This window comes from Rhagoletis pomonella, unplaced genomic scaffold (assembly GCF_013731165.1).
Source record: "Rhagoletis pomonella isolate Grant_MI unplaced genomic scaffold, Rhpom_1.0 Rhpom_scaffold_00007, whole genome shotgun sequence".
In the NCBI taxonomy this organism is placed as follows: domain Eukaryota; kingdom Metazoa; phylum Arthropoda; class Insecta; order Diptera; family Tephritidae; genus Rhagoletis; species Rhagoletis pomonella.
Window position 1 is genome coordinate 23,898,048 of NW_023458561.1, and position 20,240 is coordinate 23,918,287.

At 36.4% G+C, this 20,240-nt stretch overlaps 1 protein-coding gene across 1 annotated transcript in view; it reads right to left on the bottom strand.

The window, feature by feature from the left end:
• Nucleotides 1-1,428: 1,428 nt before the first annotated feature.
• Nucleotides 1,429-20,240, bottom strand: part of LOC118743739 (retinal homeobox protein Rx) — a 74,593-nt gene continuing 55,781 nt past the window's right edge. The window contains exons 2-3 of the mRNA XM_036476501.1: nt 3,110-3,275; nt 1,429-3,005 (exon numbers count right to left, since the gene is read on the bottom strand). Coding sequence (XP_036332394.1) covers nt 2,164-3,005; nt 3,110-3,275 — 1,008 coding nt within the window. The 3' untranslated portion in view covers nt 1,429-2,163. The remainder of the gene's footprint in view (nt 3,006-3,109; nt 3,276-20,240) is intronic.

Consider the following 20,240-nt stretch of genomic DNA (forward strand, 5'->3'; position numbering starts at 1 on the left):
AAAATCAGTTCATACATATTCTAGAGATGTATGAGTGCGGACAAGTAAGTTTAAGCAGCCGCGTTTATAGCGTCAGCCGCATGCACCGCCCGCAACGTTCAAGGCGATAATAATTACGCGGCGCCCGTGTCAAAAACTTTTTTTCAATACTGTCAGAGTGCGAAGTACCAAATTTTTCTTTTTCGAGAACGAAAACAAGTATTTATACTACATTGTGTAAAATTTTCACTGTGATCTGAGGCCTAGAAGCTATAAAAAATCAAATTTGTTTAAATAATTGTTAATGAAAAAATTATAAATTTGCAAATATAATTTGGGAAAAATTTTATTCAGAAAGAGAAAACGCTTATTAACTGTCAAAAAAAATTTCACTCAATTATAGCAAACGAGTCGGAAGTTATTAATTTTTCAATCGAAAGTTGCAAATATCATTATTATTCAAAATAAAAAAAACGGTGCGGTTTTTTCGAGAAACGGTTCAAAGTGTTTTTTTGTAATACTATGATGAACAAATTTTAGCAATAGTTGTCACTTTTCAGAAAATGACCAAAATTTCATGGGCTCATTTGACGTGGCCTGACTCATAAGCGACAACAAAATATGTGGCAGCACCTTCAATCATGCCAGAAGAAATAGGACGTCGTGCAAGAAACATTGATTTTTATTAATTTGAATCGGAATCCTTACAATAAAATAATGTATGTATATAAAGTCCATAAAATATACCAATAAAAATTTGGTGCTTTTTCAAATTCAAAACTTGGCAATACTGCCGTTTGCTCGATGCTTCCTCTTTTTCTTGTCGAGTTCGTCTTGTTCTCTCATTCTGGTATTTTTTGACGTCACGGCCAGTTGTTCCCAGCTCGATTGGCGCAATCTTGCAGAATAATCAGCTGATGAATTTGGTACGGCAGCTGAATAGTTTTAGATCTCGACACTTAACAGCCTCCTGCTTTTCGTGACTCGGCGCAAAAATGTAAGCAAAAAAAACTCAGTGCGTGTAGTCCCTACGCGCGGAAGAAGTGAAACTTAATAGAGGAAATTCCAGAAAGAAAGAAATGTGCAATATACATACACATGTAAATTTTTTCTAATATACAAAAAACATATTTATTTAAACTTTTTGTTAACAACCTTTAATTTTTTATTTTTTATAACCAACTACAAAGTTTAATTATTATTTGTGGCTGCAGAGAAAACATGCATATCTACAATATTAACCAGTATCCCAATAAATCGAAAAAAATAAAGGATTTCCATTTTGTGTTTCGAATTGACGCCAAGCTTTTAACGAATAACGATAAATCCCATTTGACTGAATTTCTTGCTCAATAATTAAAAAATCGAACTCAGAAAGCTTTGTTACTAATCAAGAATTTATTTATAGTACACTAATTTAAACTATATACATATACATATAGCAAGTGAGTGGAATGTGTATTCACAATAACTACATACATACACACATAATTATGTATGTAGGTGTCGTCTACATTACTAAACATTACTAAATTACATACTCATTTTATTAAAAACTTTTATATTTACAATAATTGCGAGATTCTTTTCTCTACTAATTTTAATTATACAAACATACGAGTACTTATTATGTACATATGTAGTTGTAAGAGCTAAAATTAATGGAACTGAGAAACACATACTATGTATCAGTAGAATATTTTGATTTAAGCAGTACATTTAGCACAGTTGCAATATAAATACATAGCTTGTTCGTATGAAGGTACATATGTACATACGTACATATGTGCATTTATTTCAAATATCATACGATAATAAGTACTACAGCACAGAGGCGCCCTCATAGGCAGAATTTTATCCTAAAATTTATCTAGAGGCTAGTTCTATAGACTAATGGATATTAAGCATATGTACATAGTATTCTACATACATATACATACATACATACATATATGTATATGTACATACTTGTTTTGTTTAGGTGCATATTGATTTTGCTTACATTTGGTTCCTATTAAAATACGACAATTATTTACTAATTAAAATCACTAATTGCTGCAAACCAACAAATCAATTACAAATGCAATTTTAAACAGAAAAGCATGTTGACGTGTGTGCGTATCTACTCTTTCCGATTACTGCCGCTGGGTGGAGCGAGCTGTGGGTTGCATGTTCACCCACCGTTCAGACCATAGCCAGTCCTTTGTTGATGCTTTCCAAATGCTCTTTCGCTTTGATGCGCAACGTTGCTATAGAATTGGAGCGTATATCCGCTGTCTGCGGTTGACTTGCCGAAATTGGCGACTGCCGACTGATGGCATTGGCGGATACATTGCTGCTCAGCGCATGACCAGGCGGTGGGCTATCCCGTCCCACATCAAGCAATTCCATGCTGGCTGCTGCACTGCACTTGCTACTACCATTTCCATTGCCGCCATTGCTGCCCACGAGCATGGCTTCATTTGCATCGTTATTTGTGGTGAGATTTTGTGGTGACTGCTCCGAATTAGTTGCTGGAGTGGCGCGTGGTGGTGGTGGTGATGACGAATTGAGCGCGGTTGCAGACGAAGCGGCTGCTAGAGGTGGCGGCAGCGCAGATATGCTGGACGACAGCGGCGAAAGCGCTGCTAAGCCCACACCGCTCGAAGGAATGGACGCTGGGGCGACAGCATTCGCAATCGCTGATGTCATAGATGACGATGATACGGACGATGACGATATGGACGATGTTGGAGTTGATGAACTCAGCTGTGGTGGCATTGTGGCCAAACTCTGTGGTGACATGCGTGACAGATGTGGTGATAAATGTGACAATTGTACATGATGACCAGGGTGGCCAGCAGCGCTTAGTACCGATGGCGGTGGTGGTGCACCTGGATGACCGGTGTGAGGTGATGGATGCATAGCCGGGCCATGTGGCCCATGACCCATGGCTGCCAGGCTACTCATAGTCAAATTGGATGGAGCCAAACTAAGTGGGGGCGTCAAATAGCTGGGATAGACGGTCTGCGGGTGCGAAAGGAAACCTGCCGAAGGACGAAGTTGGATGTGAATAGAGAAAAACTTGAATGTGAATTAAAAAATAGTAAAGTGGTACTTAATTGAAGGAGGTAAATTCGATGATAGTTACCTGGCAGAGCCGAAAGTAGTGGCGGCGATAGCCAAGGATCAACCGGCAGTCCGCCGGCGCCGCAACCAAGACGATGTGGCAGTTGAGTGAAGTGAGTGAGGCCCAAGCGGAGGCTTTCCGATTTCTCCTGGCGACGCCATTTGGCGCGTCGGTTTTGGAACCAAACCTGAAAAAGAGGAAAAGTTTGAGTTTATTATTTTATTGTAAATCATTTTAATTTTAGATATTGTCAATAATAACACAGTGCAACAGGATTTTTGCAGGTTAGTTAAACAAGTTCTTGTTACGGCCATTTTATATTTGGAAATTTTTCGTTTTAGTCAAATTGCACGAGGAATAATTCTGTAGGATATTTTAAGCCATTATCTCTCTCAAGAAAGGCGATTTTGACCCTATTTTTGGAAAGTCTGCTTAAAATGGTATTTGGGTGGTCACTATGGTATTTGGGTGGTCCCTATGGCAAGAACAGGAGATTTAAAAATTTTGAAACCATCTTGAAAATATTGTAGTAATTCATTAAAATTAATTGAATTTAATTTTTAAACGCGTGGCAACCCTTCTAAAACACCTTAATAATATTCTAAATCTTCAATCTGAAGGTCTCTTGACAGCCATTCTTTTTTAAAGTTTTTCATACAGCTTGCGTATAACTAATTTAAATTTGACTTTTCAAACAGCTGGAAACCCTTTTTAAAATATTTTGAAATTACAAACTTTTTAGGGATTTTTCGTGTGACAAACATATGTTTAAGCAAATTTCAAATAAATAATTCCCTACATTCAATTTTTGTAATTTCTTAAACAGGTGGCAACCCTCCTCCATGAGTATGGAGTTGATTTTATATATCTCCATATCAAGTTCCAGTACTCTATCACAAATATTGTTTGTGATATGCAGTATGAAAAATAGCGTTTGCATGAGAGGTGCCACGCCCCTTTATCTAATCAAGATTAAATCCACCCTATATTTTAAGTTGGGCTAAATGGCGCCATTGTACAAAATTTCATGATGCTAGGTTGAGGAGTTAACGCGTGAAAGCATAACAAACAAAAAAAACTCAATTTCGGATTCATAATATTAGTAAGGATAATTTTATAATAATTAATAATTATTATCTCCAAGCGAGAACATAAAAATCATAAAATAATCTTGAAGAAAATGAGGAAGCAGACAGGCTCGCCAGGGAAGCGACCTGAGCCCTTCTTTGCAGTACGACCGCACATCATCAAAAAAGCGGATAGGAGAGAAGAAAGAGTAAATAGAGAACTGAACTGGAACCAAGTCACTGGGCAGCGCCAGGCAAAGAAACTATTGGAGGGATATAATACGAAAAGATATGAAAAACATATTAACCTCTGAAATAACAAATTAATAACTTTAACAGGTATCATAACAGGTCATTGCAGATTGAGAAGTCACCTACAAAAACTTGGGATCTGGTCCACTCATCATGCCGTTTCTGTGATAGGACTGCCGAAACTTCTGGGCACATAATCCTCGAATGCGATGCAGTGGCGAGGAGACGAAAGAAATGCCTAGGGTCACTAAGTTGTAAGGGTTGTAAGGAGAAAGAAGGCACAATAGATCTCTTGGTCGCAGTACATTCCTCAACTGAATATCTAATAATTATTTTCGTTGAGCGAAAAATTTAAACTCAACAATAATTATTATTTTTATGCGAAACAAATAAAATTCATAAAATAATGATTAAATGCTAATTTAAACTATTTTACTCATAACGATTACCGTTTCTGATATTTATGAACAGCAAATAAAAGTTGTTGCGTATTTCAAGGGGGCATATATATTCGTCGGCCGCTGTGGTGTCGTGGTAAGCACTGCGCGCTTTCACTCATCAGCACCTGGGTTCAAACCCTGGTCAAAGCAACATCGCAAAAAATATAGAAAAAGGTTTTTTCTTAACAGCGGTCGTCCCTCGGCAGGCAATGGCACTCCTCCGAGTGTATTTCTGCCATGAAAAACGGCTTCTCATAAAAATACAAACGCTGTTCGGAGTCGGCGTAAAACTGTAGGTCCCTCCGCTTTGTGTGACAACATAAAGGCGCACACCACAAATCGGAGGAGAAGCTCGGCTAAACACTAACATATGTGTAAGCGCCAATTTAAAAAAATATATATATATATATATTTATATATAATTACCTAGAATATGTTAACCCTTTAGCGACCACTCAAACGCCAAAAGACCCATTCGTAAGAGAGCGGGTAGGTTAAAATGTTCTACAAAATTATTCCTTGTGGAATTTTACTCAACCAAAATAACATATTTTGCTCTACGTATTGTGAATTTAACCCCTTTTCACTTATTGTAAAAACACTCAGGCAAATTAGGCCTCTCATTCTTGCGTTGGAATCATACCGCCCCTAGACAATGACTCTGAAACTTTTGCAAAGTGTAATACATAAATACGTGGATAAAGCATAACTTTTATAACTAAGAATGCTTGAGGTATATTTATTGCAATTTTTTATAATTTTTTCCTTTATTTAAATACAAATTGCGAAAGATGCAAAATGTAGCAACAATAGGAGAAAATCTGACCGACACCCGCCCTCATCCACACAACGCCCGCACTTAATTGCATTTCAACGAGCTTAATTGCTACAACAACACTGAAATACTTTTATAACACCAGCGTAAGATAAAACAAAATGGCGCCGCTGCTCATTAGTAAAGAAAAAAAGCTGTACACATAAATAATTAAAATGAAAGCACACAGAAAGTATGGCAGCACTGACACATACATAAACCTACGAGAGCGAAACGACACGGAATCAAGAACAAGAAGCAAAGAGCAAAAGACAAAATTCAATTAGTGCTTCAGCACTAATTAGAATTATCGCAACAATGAGAGTATGAAAGATATAGTAGTACGAGTATAAGGCGACTTAAGCGACCAACAAGCAGGACGAGCCGAAGGATGTTTGCAAAAAATGGAAGGCAATCGAGATAAGTGGGTGGTGGTAGTACCTACCTATGTACATACGCATTGTGGCAACTCTGCGACTATGAACAGACACACCGAAAGTAACGACTGACTAATTGGTGCGCTCTGACATAATGAGAGAGCGAATTGGCGGTTTGTGTAAATGGCTGCTGTGGCGTTAACAAAAAAAAAGAGAATATGTGGGTGTGCGCGTGAGCTTGGCGAAGTGTGAGAGCAGAGAAACTGGGTTTCTTTAATTCAATGCGAATGGTCGTTTAACCTCACAAACCACTCCCCACTCCCCCTCCCATGCTGCAGTTACAACTCATTGCGCTGCGCATCCAGCAGCAGGCTGTCTAGAGTTTGACGGTTGTAGACTCGCGCACAAAGTAATTATATACAATTTACGCGAATTAATAGGAATTATAATGATGGAAATTTAATTTCTGACGCTGTTGAAGCTGACAACTTATGATGATGAATGCTGGAGAGGTGAAAGAGCGGCAAAAATGTATGTTTTTGCGTTAAACGGACATATCTTGCGAGTAAAATAAGTGAAATAATCGACGAATTTTGTGTGGGCTGGGAAAATTAATTAGAAAAAAATTGTATTTCTTAAGTCTCTAATAAACAGAGAAAGGATTTTATGGAGGTTGAATTTTTTTACTGCTAAGAGATGGAATATTTTCGATTGCAAATGACCTCGATTTAGCTTTTTCTGATTCCACAAAATTAATATATTAAAAATTGTGTAAGTTTTGTTCAGAAGCGGCTTATAGAAGCGCAGCGCCTACTGCCAAAATTATGTTGGAAGAAGTCAATGCCGTTTTTTTCAGCCATCGAAGGCTGGGATACAAATAAGGAGCGGGGATCAAAAAGTGACGCGTAACAACAAAAAATATTGATTTGATAGGAAGCATTGAACTGACCATAATAACGGCATTCATTATTTTTGACTGAAACAACAACTACAAAAGTTATCAAAGGACAAACATAGAACTTTTCCAATATCACAAAAAATTTTTACATCTTGTAAAGTTTTCCCAAAAATCGTGCACAATTTTCATATAATGACAATATTTATAGTACCTATTTAGTTTATAAAATTTTTCGTTTTCCTTGTGAAATACAAATGTACATCGTTTTAAATAAATGTGTCTTTTTTAAGTTCGTGGTTTGGTTTGGAATTTTCTCTGTTTTTTGGTCTGTCTTACTCTTTTATCTAATAACTTTTTAAAGAGACAAACCTTTAGTCTTAACAAGTCATATGTATTTTTACTTGGTATAATAACTGATCTGCTCTTGTAAATTAGTAATACTTCCTTTTTTAAATTGAATCTTATAAAAAAAATTGACGTAATTTAGTCATTGATAGGTGGCTTAGGCTGTACGTGTACTTTCCTTAGCGTTTTCGAAAATAAACATAAATAAACGTAAACGCAGAGAAAAAGTTGCCACCTAGAAAGGCACGCTGCGATCGATTGCAACGCGAACTATGTGGGACCCATATAGGGATCTGAAGAGGAAAGCGAAACGTATTTGCCGCAAAAAGAAGAAATATGCCAAAGTACATACGAGACTGAGAAGAGTTTAAAATGCTGGCCGACAGGAAAAACGACAGAAAATTTTGCTCGAAATTAAAGCGGCTTATCGAGCACTTCAAGACCAGGGTGAACTCTTGTAAGAACAAAAATGGCGACCTAGTAACCAATGGCCAGTACATACTTAAACATTGGAAGGAACACTTCTCTACCCTGCTGAAATTCGTTGCAATAAGTAGAGAAAATAAACCCGAGAGACGCCAGTCGAGGCCGACGGGGTCCAGAATATGACCAGGCACTAAGTTAAACAAGCTGTTGTTTGGGCGTTATTAGTTCAGCGAGAGGAGGATAGACACATCTCTTTTTCGATTTCAAAGCCGCTTACGATAGCATGCAAGAAGTTGCCTATACGTCACAATGTTATCCTTGCGTAACTTTCACCGCCAGCTCGTCCTCCTCTCCGCGCCGCTTTATATCAAACCGGGTTTTAGACAGGGTGACTTTCTATCTTTAATCTTCTGCTAGAGAACAAAATAAGAGCTACCCAATTAAATAGTTCAGGTAAAATTTTCTAGCCCTGAAAGTTTTCGGTGCGCTATCTAAGGAAAGCACTTTCTGCGTAGGAAAGATCAGGTGGAGAGGAACTTTAGCTACCGAGAAGGAGGGATGACTGGCGAGCTATATTCAATTCGGCCAAACTTACTTAAGCGCATATTTCGCCTAAGAAAGGTTGCAGAAGCGCGTACGAATAATTCATACTTCCTTTCGGAGGCAGACTTGCCCGTTGTGAATGCCTTCTATGAGTGTCAGTAGGAGGCGCATCCTTCCAAGCGAAGTTATTCCATAATATCAGTATGGTGTCTGTGTAAATCATTTGCTAATGATCTAATATTTTCACCTGCGCTATCTCCCCAAATTATTGAAAAAGCGTCAATGATTCTTTAGAATGACCTTTATTGAGTGTCGGCCACAGGGATCTCACAAGCGTGACGATTGATGTATACCTCATTAGTTATGGTAGTGATATATTTTACTCCTTAGTAGAACAGAAATCGGTGGTAGTAGGAAGCAAGGCGTACAAGGTGGGAGCGGCAGCACAAAAACAAAAAACTACAATAGCAAATTATACTCACATTCCCAATCAGAAAAAAACAACAAACACATCGTTTTGAAAACCAGTACAATTCCTTATGAAATCAGCTGCTTCGGTAACTCCACCTTGTATGAATTTGCCTTGGTTGGAAGTTATACGCTTCGCTAATTTGCATTTCCGAGCCTTGTCTAGCCATCTAATCTTGGTTATTACCTTCCAGGAACTCAGCATAGCTAGGTTTTGACGTGACTAAGTGAAGTCAGGAGGCACGACATTTCCGAACAAATTTCGACTTTACTACCTTGCAACCTAACATTTTCATTGCCGCCTTGCTATTTACGATTATAGTGGTTTTCTCTTACAGAGACTTATTGTCCCGTATGAGACAAGCCATACACTGCAGTAATTAGGCAGCCAATAAGAAAGTCCTTGGAGTACAGACCCGAGCCTACTACTTTTCCACATCCTTGAGCCATCGGCGTATATGAAAATACCATCACTATATTGCTTCCGGTTCGACGTTGTTGAAAGCGCCTACCACATCTAACAAGCTCGCTAATATATATATATATATATATATGCTATATTCTCTATATTCGAGTGACCTTTCGAAAGAACCGACCACTTCGTGGAGAGCGCTTTCGACCGATCTGCCGATAGGAATGCTATGCCAATGAAAAAGAATAAGATAAAAGACTGACTTCCAGCCAAAAGGCAACACCAACATGAATAATGAAATTTAGTTTAGAAAATAGACGACTGCTCCTTACCAGTTTCTGTTCCTTGTTTCTGATTTGTTCGATTTTTCGAAACCTTTATAAAAAAAAACTTAATCAAATAATCGCATACTTATTTTATCAGCGAAAATATTTCACCTTCAATTTCGCACATTACCCTCTAATGCTTTGCTATTACTAAGCAAATGAATATTGACACGTATCGTTAGATGCTGCGACACAGACTGCAGTACATACATACATACACTTATATTTAAATATGTATTTATGGTACGAGTATGTATGTATGTATGTGAGTTCACCACAGCACGTCAACTCTGCTTGCCTGTTATAATTTGCGTTTGTGCTTCTTCATTTTAATTAAATCATCAAAATCAATTTTGTAATTTCCATTCATGGCGCGCCATAATGAAAATAAACACAAACATGTATATGTACATAGATACATACATAAAAACAGAGTGCGCGCGCGCTTTGTACATAAGTACATATATGCCGTGGAAAAACATCTAACAAGTCCCAGTGTATGGCTGTACCGCCCACCTTTTAAAAATCCCCACTCAAAGCACTGCAGCACCATTTAACCACCCACAATCGAACTCAACAGCCACACCGAGCGCAGTGAGAAAAGCAGCGATGCTGTGGTTCAGACACGAAAGCTGCGCTCAAAAGATAGTACGCTTTCTCGCGCAGTTGCTTTCTGCAACGCGCTCATCCAATTTTGGGGGTTGTTCTCTCAGCGCTCCAGGAGCTCTGCAGCTCCCTAATTATTTACTCAAATGTCGAGGTCCTGAATTAAGTACTACACTCTCCATAAGTGCGCGGGGTGGCGTAATTTTGTGGCCGAGTGTGTTTGTTCTGTGCAGCTCAGTTGGCGACGTCAACCACTTTTCAACTTTAATCTTTTTCATAAACTTCCCTCCTCGACGGCAGCCAGTAATTTGGGTCGTTTTTATTTGGATGCTTATTTTATGTTCTGTGTTATCTCAACAAAGTATCTCTGCCAACTGAGCCTCCTCCCTCCAAAATGATGTACTAGCTTGTGGTGCTCTCGACACATTTCAAAGTTTACAATTTTATTGGAAAACTTCTTTGCTATTTAGGGGCGACGACTGGCAATCGGGCACACTTAGTCTGTCTCAATATAGCCAGCCTCAGCACAGTCAGCCAGCCAGGGTAGCATTGCGAAGCAGGCTTTTGGACCAACCTCCAACGCGCCAGGTGTTCCTGGTGGTATTCAGTGTTGCCAACATTTTTTGTTTCAACTACATACATGTTTTTTTTTAAGAAATCGCAAGTAGAAAAACTACTCAAATCATAAATTTTTTTTTGGTTAATGAAGGTTATACGTAGCTAAGCTTTACACCACTCGTTAAATATATCACAAAAGCAGAGACCGGTAAATTCATTACAAATAGTTTTTGTTTAACAAAAGAAACTGTATAACGGTCATGTTTGTATTACTTAAATATAAAAAAAGCGATCAATTACAAACATATGGCGTTTTCATTTTTATTGAAACATTTTGCCTTACATTGTACCATTTTCACTAGGCTACTTTTCGTCCTGAATATTTTGAGAAAAGAACACGTGAAGCTATGAAAGGGCTGAAGAAAAGTGGCAAACATTATTTCGAGAAAAGAAAACGCCGGTCGCTTTTTATGTTTTTAACAAATTCAACTATTTAATTGTATTTTGATGTCCATATATTCGAGACTCCTGTTTTTAATTTCCTACTCTTTCTCTCACATACCTGTCAGAGCAATAAATAAGCAACAATTAAGTATGTTGGCACCATGATACTGTTATTCACAGGTATTGTCTCCCCATAGGGTTTTGCTTCACATCGATATTAGTGCCCTTTTATTATCATTCGTTGTTTTCTAAATGTTGCCAATAAAACTTCGCACTTAAATTTAGGCCATTCATAACAAAAATTTTATAAAGAAAGTCCCCGCTACGTCCTTCTTTGGAAAAAATACAGTATCCCAAATAAAAAATAGGACGCGAGATTTTAGCAAGTTTTGGCTATTTTTATTTAGTTTATTTAATGTTTATTATTTTTTTTATGAAAATATGGCTGATTACCCAACAAACAGTGTGTAAAAATTATGAAAATTCTGCAAATTTTTTTAACTTTGTAATCAACATTTTAAAAAATGGTATGTATGCAGTTTTGTAGTTCATTAAAATTTAATTTAATATGGTGAAAATTTGAATTTCGTAACTTTTTTATAACGGTGTTACGAATTCTTTCCATACTAAGTATGTTCTAAAGTTTGTTTATATAAAAAAAAAAAAATGCGGAACACTGTCAACAAAAAATTGCCAAAAATCAACGGTAAGTACCAGCTACTTTAAATTCGCTTTTTACTATACTAAAATTTTAAATAAAAAATAGGCAGAATTTTCATAATTTTTGCATAAAATATGAAATTTAGATTTGAATGGTGTTTGTAAGTAATCAGCTATACTTTCATAAAACAATAATAAGCTAAAATGTCGCATCCCATTTTATATTTGGGTCACTGTATATTCACATAAAATAAAAATCATTGAAATCGGCCCAGTATTTTAAAACTCTTCGGTTTAAAAAAAGCTCTTTCAATTTTACTACATACTTAACATAGTCCGACATGAAAATTTTCTCCAAGATAAGGCTACCAGTTTCTAATAGATTTTGGGTCGCCAAATTTGTAAAAATTGAAACTTATATATATGTAGATATATTTAAATTTTAATAAAATACGGCAAATAGCGACACCGGCTAAAAACGGCAATTTTTGTTTTTCTCGAAACGGCTAATAAATCGGCTGCCGGCTAAATCGAATTTTCTCCGGCTGTTTGCTATCGCAACCGGCTAAACTGGCAACACTGGTGGTATTACGCAGGCATGTTGTGTTTTCATATTGCATTTCGTTTTCTGCTTTTATTTTTTTTTCATTTTCTTTGATTTTTCTTCCTTTTTTGCGTTTTTACTTGTAGTTAGTTCCAGAGGGGTGGTGCTGTGTGCTTTTATGCATTCCATGCGTTATTGTTGTTGTAATTGAATCGTACACCTTTCGAGTTACATATTGGATGCTGGCGCTCCTGAGTTGGGATGAACAAGGCCTGGCTGCCAAAACGAATTTCAAGTAATCAAAAAAAAAAAAAAAAAACTCAGATAACAACCCGAGCAGGTGATTACTGGGTGGCATGACTGAGGGTGGCGTGGAAATTGCCGAAGCGTTTATACAAAGCACGCTAAATGGTTGTGGAGCAAAAGGGCCAGGTCAGAGAGCCAGGGGGGTCAGGGAAGAGAGCCAGAGCAGACCAGCCACCGGGCGAACGTACGAAAGAACACAAATTGCTTTTCGAATGTTTCTGACAGTTTGCAAATTGGAAAATTGACTTTTAACACACAAGAGTTCGAGTTTAATAAAAACGTTGCGAGTGAAGACCAACACCAGTACATAGACCAAAAGTAACAACCATAATAACAGCAACAACATATATGCCAGTACGTAAATATGTATATATGTATGTATGTATGTATATATACATAAAAACATGGCTGCAAACTCATTCTTTAGCGAAACAAGGTTTTGGTGGGCAGCTCACTTGTCGACCATTGTTGCCTCTTTCTGTTTTTTTTTTACGAAAATAAAGTTGGCAAAAGTTTGTAAGAAATATAAAATCGAAACAGGCAATAATGAAAACATTTCTGGCTAGTTCGAGACGGTTTATCTATTTTACTTTATTTTGCATTCTCTCTTTTCGTAAGTGTGCATTTTATTATTGCTGTTGTTAATGCGAATCCCAAGTGGTGCGCAAATTAGGTAAATCAGTTTGAAGTTGGTCCTCGCCATCTTTGTTGTCGCCATAATGACTCACCATTTAAGGCTTCTGCTGCCACACTGTGTGAAAAGGATATTATCATATTCTTCTTCTTCTTCTTCTTCTTCTTCTTCTTCTTTCGTACTTGTGTATGTTAAGTTGTGTGCATGGTTTGTTTAGCACTCAAGAAAAATAAAAGAAGATTGCAGCGTTTTGGGACGGCAAAGTTTTGCGAGTTAATAATTGTCATTTGAAAATTAAGTTAATTTGTTGATGCCAACACTAAGGCGAGCCAGATAAATAAAATATAGAAAAAATGGGTGTATTTTAAATAAGAATGTTTGTATTCAAAAGCTCTGATATTTCGGAGAAATTTGTTCTGGCCGAACAGAGAAAAAAACGTTCTTCACAAAGGGCTTTTCACAGCCCTCAAGAAAAAAGGAAAAATTACATAAAGTGAGGCACAAGAACTGGGAAAGAAATTTCCTTCTATTAAAATTTCTTACAACAGTTTGCAGCTCTGAAAAAACCAAATTAGCATGGGACCACCTGTGAGGTAACAGGAAAGGTGTTAAGAAATAATTATAGAAATCGGTTAACGTGATCCAAAGTTGTGCGGTAACATACATAAAAAAAGATATATATATATATTCCAACTAATTGATAACCTTCTCCATTTTGTGAAGTCGGTTAAAAACACTTTCCGAATCTAATTGGTTCTACGTTTCCTCCCAAAATATGTTGGCTTGATTAAGGTTAATTTGTGGGAAATCCTCTTTTGAAATACTGCTAACTATAAAAATCGGTTAAAATATGGCGGAGTTGTCATAGTTTTTCGGAGTATTATTAAATAAAGCACTCTCAACTCCAATCCACTGTGAACGTTTTTAAGGCATAATTTGCCGCTTTAAATGTCCTTCGAAATTCCTCAAAGCAAGCAGTGAGGAAAATTACGTGACCAAACATAGGGGGTTGCTTGTTGGAGTAATGAGGAAGTTTTGATTTTTATAAATGAAGCCCATACAAAGCACTATTTATGGCGCACGGATCCGGCTGGTACCATTCTCAATGACTCTACCACATTTATGCGTCTGTGTTTGAGCGTTGATCTGAGATTGTTACTTATTGTAATAGATCTGCTACTTCAGAAAACTCCACCAAAAAAAGGCATACAAGATGGATCTTGGCATTACCTCTGCCAGAGATAACCATACGCTGAAATAGTTCATACAGACCTTCCATCATGGCGAACGTTTTGTGGCACGTAGCGTCGCTCTTTGGCCATGGCTCCTTGTTGGCCGGTCCAACGCTGTTTTCGATAAATTATGGACCACTGAAGCCGTTGCTTTTTTCGTAGATGCATTAATACCTGGTGAACAGTGTGCCAAGCACCGAAACTCGACTCAGGAGCAAGGAACTCGAAAAGTCGAAGTAACTAAAGTTCCGTAGTTGATTTGAATTTTTATTTTCGCCTCAATGCGAATCAAAAACTTGAAAATTTTGACAGAAGAAGTAACTAGAAAATTTCACTAGTGATCCCTTTAACTGGTAGAATCCCCTATTGGCACTTCATCTTAGTGGTATGAAGAAGGAAATTAATTAAATATTTTAAAAGCAAAATTAAAACTTCGAATAAATATAAGAATAACATATAAGTAGAATATAAGTATCCGTTCTTCGCTTCCGTTAATGATTTTGCTGCAACTGGTGTCGTTTTTCAAAGGCATGCGGAACCTAGCCTTTCTGCGATACATTTTAAGGATCCCAATACTAGGAAAACTTTCTTTAACTCTCTTGTTCGTTCAAAGCTAGAATAAGCCTCGGATATCAGGAGCCCTATTTTTAGTTGTCATGTACTTCGTGTTGAACGAGTCCAGAGGAAATTTACTCGGTTTGCCCTTCAGCCGATTTATTTCTCTGACCCTCTTCCACTCTATACAGCTCGTTGAAAGCTTATAAATTTTAATTATCTTTTGAGTATTTAGAGGACATGTGGCATGTTTAATAATATAGAGATGATATTCAAAATTTACGTATCTGGACAGTTAAACATAGAATTGAAGGGTCTTTGAAATATCAGAATTTAATTAGGTCACAGAAATGATAGGATCCCCTATTTTAATCTGTATACATATTTATGTAACGATATGTATATTCAATATTTTTAATATTTTAGCCATGACACATTTTAATTTTTTTTGTACTTCTTCGAGATCAAGCTATTATATAAAAATATAATTACAGCTTTCGAGGAAACTACAGTCAATATAATAGCGTGGCTAATGAATTTAATTATTGCATAAAATTATATGTCTACTGCGATAATTACTGTATTACAATTAATAATAGCCTATCAATGTAAAATTTATGCTCGAAAGCGCATTTCAATCAATTTGATATTTTTTTTTTGTTTCTTGGACAAACAAAATGTGAACTAAAAAGGATGTATTTATGTATCAAAGTATTCCTAACAAAATAATTTGAAAGAAAATGTGCTAGCACATCGATAGTTTCGGTGATTAGCCACAGGTGGCAGAATTATCAACAAATCTAATCTAGGAGAAAATTGTTGCAATATGCACACACAGACGCACTAGCAAAGAATTTTGAATTACCCAAAAGCAACGCTAATAACTGGGTTATGTTAATAATTTGTATGCATGCATATGTATGCTGATATGTTTTGCACGCATGCAATGTTTGTCATGTTAAATATAATTTTTTCTCAACATAAATGACATCCTGCGGCGTTTCAGGACATTGATAGCGGCGCCTAACTGTGTGAATTTTTTTTGAAAGGGAAAGCAAATTTATGAAGAGTAGGGTTCGCGGAGTAGACGAAAGGCTTAATTCAATTAAATTCATGTGCGTTCGCTTTTCATAATTTAAAATTGCAAATATTCATGTGTTGGTATGTCTGCAACATACTTGCATACATATGTATGCATTTATGTATGTACATATGTCCGTACAAGTGTGTGCGTAATTGCGCTCCTCAGTGCATATGGCATTGTTGCTTAAAAGTGCAGTGTCCCGCAGTTATAATTACAGGACGCGAGTACCTATATACATATGCAGACACAACAGGACTTGTGTGACAGCTTCATTCTAGCAAAAGCCGAATTTGACGCGACCGAAGAGGTTAGCATAGAGAACGGAAAGGGTAGCAGAGCAACTCTTGTCATAATTATCAATAAAACTCGTTCATTCACAAAAAATTATGACATGTTTTGTTGGCGAGTAGCGCTTATTGAGTACCTTCGCCGGTAAGCAGATACATATGCATATCGCTAGCTTAGAGAGAAAAGTTGCTAAGTCCACTTTTTATGAAAACTCATATTTTTATATAGGAGGCTAGAGAAATTGAATACGCATCGTTTCGAAAATTATAAAGGTACATGTTTTATTTTTTCCTCTTCATAAGCAATAAAAGGAAAATTTGCTAAGTCCAAAAGAAGCACCGCAAATCCGATAAGGCCAAAATAATGCGCCATCTTTTAATAAATATCGAAACCTTCTGATTCTTATGGAGTTTTGCTTTGCTTTAAACGCGCAAAATGTTTGATTCAAAGTCTTGCGAAATAGTTAAAGAAAATGGCTATAGGAAGATTTTTTCCTCTCCTGTAAAATTTTTAAAATGGGACTTAGCAACTTTTCTTTCTAAGATAGCGATATGTATGTATGTTTGTATGCCAGCAAATGTGAGCGTTTTTGTATTCGTTGTTTAGCAGCATTAGCTTAGTTTATTTGTTTTTCAACGGGTTAATTTTTAGTTCCGCCTGACGTCGGACTCATTTTTTTTTTCATCAAAAAAACACACATCCTGTAAGCTTTGCTTTTCATATCCCTTTGATTTGCCTTCTTATTGTTTGTGTCAGCAAAGCGCAGCAATTAAACGAAGACAAAGGTTGCTAAAGAAATAGTTTAATTAGTTTGAATGCCGACAAGGATATTAGTTTTCATGCAGCACGAACGTTAAAATGGAATGTCTTTAAGGAAAGGACGTAAAAAAAACTTGCTGGTACGAGATTTACAAAGAGGATATGCTGATTGAAAGTCACGAAATAACATTTTTCATAACTTGATTAACCGAATTCCCATCTGTCTGAATTATAAGAGAAATATGTAATTTTCAAAATACTCTCTTTGAAAGAAATGTTAGTTTTTTCTGACAGCAATTACCGAAACGTTTTCTTCTATATAGAACTCTCTTTTAAACTTCACGAATTCTCTTATAGAGTCAAGAGAAGTCCTAATTCGGACCAAAATCTAACTTTGTGTACCCGGCGCACAAAGTTTTAAACAACTTTGGACCACGTCAACGATTTCGATAATTTTTTTGTCGAAAAGGACGTCCTCCAAGGGTGGTTTAATACTAATTTGGTTTAGTTCTGATCACTTGGTCATGAAGAAACTAACGGCAATCCTAAATTTTTCTTATTTAAACATTAAAAAAAAAAAAAAAAAAAAAATGCAGCTTTACTAAGTTTGAACTTGGTTTCGTGAGGATAAATATTAAGAGATCGCTTGCGCTCGATTTTTGAGTTAGTTCTATATTATTCAGCGTAGCTCTTTTCAGTATATGCATGCAGATATTTCCTTATGAACTGGGGTCTATATTAGGATAGTTTCTAATTGATCAATTGATGTTAAACTGAAACCAGCTCTCTTCTGTAAACCTCAACTAATTGCTAACTAATCTAGGAGGAAGAGGGTGGCTATATTATTATCTCGGAATATAAAGAAGTGCCTAACATTGTTCCTGCACTTGACTCTCTGCTTAATTACGAGCACAAACGTTTTCGCCCAGAAAATGATAACATGGTATGGCGAAAGAACAGCCTCAAGTTGAGTTTTTTTTTTTTATAAATATCGGTGCATTTGTGGGGATCTATCTTTGAGTCATATGTAAATACAGCTTTGGCCTCCAATCACTAGGTACCATTCCGAGTGTAGTCCCTGTTGCCTGGAAATATTTCGCAGGGATTGTATTTGCTCAAGATGGAACTTTACCTCGCTTCTCGCGAGCAGAACTTTCAGAGTTTTCGCTTATTTCGATCTTATTGCTTCCGCTAAGGTTTTAGTGATATAACCTTTAGTAAGTTATGGCCAACTAAAGGAGTTTCAGGTGCTTTTACGATCGATTTTACCGTAGCAGTTCTGATATATGGAAATCCAAACGTTAAACCATTAATGGTCCATGTAATTACGATGTAATTTAACACCAAACTCACGCGTCTCGTCAAAAACAGCAATAACATTATACCAAAGTCCGAATAGTTCACGTTTGTTTTGGTGGATGTATACTGCCACAGTGAAATCCTGTCAGTTAGATTGTCGATTTCATTGATTTACCAAAGAATCATGAATCATGATTGAATAACCCGTGGGCAGTGCAGAGATTGCAGCTAATTTGTTCACGTTAAAGTATGTATTTACTCGTATTCTGACACCACCGCTCCCACTTCCCAAGATATTTTTTTTTCGTTTGTCGCAATTCAATGCTGCTGGTTGACATTTAACTTTTCGCCGTTGACATTTCATTGAAAATTGCTACTTTTGCAAACAGAAGAAAACCATAAGAATTTCTGGCTGAGCGCGTGGGGAGGGTGATGTGTGTGCCTTGGCTGTTTGCTGAACGGCACGTGTCATCATGTATTTAATTAGCTCCTTCAAAGGCGCATTGCTGACGGTGGCAATGACGATGTCAACAACGGCCGGAAGGTGGCAATACCGTTTGACGCACTACTGTATTGTTCGCATATAAATGCATACATATGTATGTATGAATCGGCGTATGTATATAGTATGTGTGCCATTGGTAACTGGTAGTTTGGTGCTGGTGTTGTTTATGACATGGGGCGTATTATTTGTGCTCGCTTAATAAGCAGTTAAATCGGCAAGAACAACAGCACAATGGCACAAAAATGCGAGTTTACAAAGGAAACGGGAGGAGAATTGTGAATAAGAAACAAATAAGCTGGAATGTAAACAAAATACAAGGAATACATATACTACATACATATTGCCGCACAATGCGAAACAAAATGATTAAAAGAGAGTTGGAGAGCGTGTTAAAATATTTAATAAAATAGATAGGCGGAATTTTCAAATACATATCATGATTGAAAATTAATTTCGAAGGTTATATGTACGTATGTATCTTATTTGTATCAAATATACAATTTAGGTAATGAACATGAAAACCAGAAACTGATGAATTAATTAATAAAATCATGAAGTAAAATAAAATCATGGCATAACTAAATGACAACGTCGTAAAGAAGTAGGTCCCAAACGCGATAGTAAATTAAAAATAGAAAAAATTTGTGCCCAGCATTTTTCCTAAACGCTTAAGGTTAAATTAGTGGTGACATACCATAACGCCACAGCCATAACTATTGCCATAACTGTAACCACATTAACTATCATCGATTATAGGTATCATAACCATAAACAGCTGATTTTTCATTGTCAACAATGTCGGTGTGGCCAGACGCGAAACAAGACGCGGAAAATGTATAATATCGTAGGATATTTGCGCAGAACTGATTTCACTATCACTAAATTACCACTAAATTCTTAAAACTCAACAGCAGATCATAATAAAATGTGTACACCAAATTAAAGGTAATAACTTGTACCTTCTTAATAACATACATTTCTTTTGCATTAATTATGAAATTTTGTTAAAAAATGTTGTTATATGAAAAAATACGAATTTTTTTTCGATTTTGAGTATTGTTGGATTAAAAATATCAAAAATTATATAAATTATTTATGTCAATCAACTGAAATACAAATTAATTGTCCTTATTTTGACCTCGTTAGTTTTTGAATCGGTTATGTAGTTCACAAGATATTAATATTAAAAAAAAAAATAATAAATAAATAATAATTTAACCTTTATATCCTCTTTATATTTTTGCGCAAAATAATTTTGATACAGTTGAAATCAGCGTGAGAAGTTCTATCGTGCCACATTTTTGGGTTTT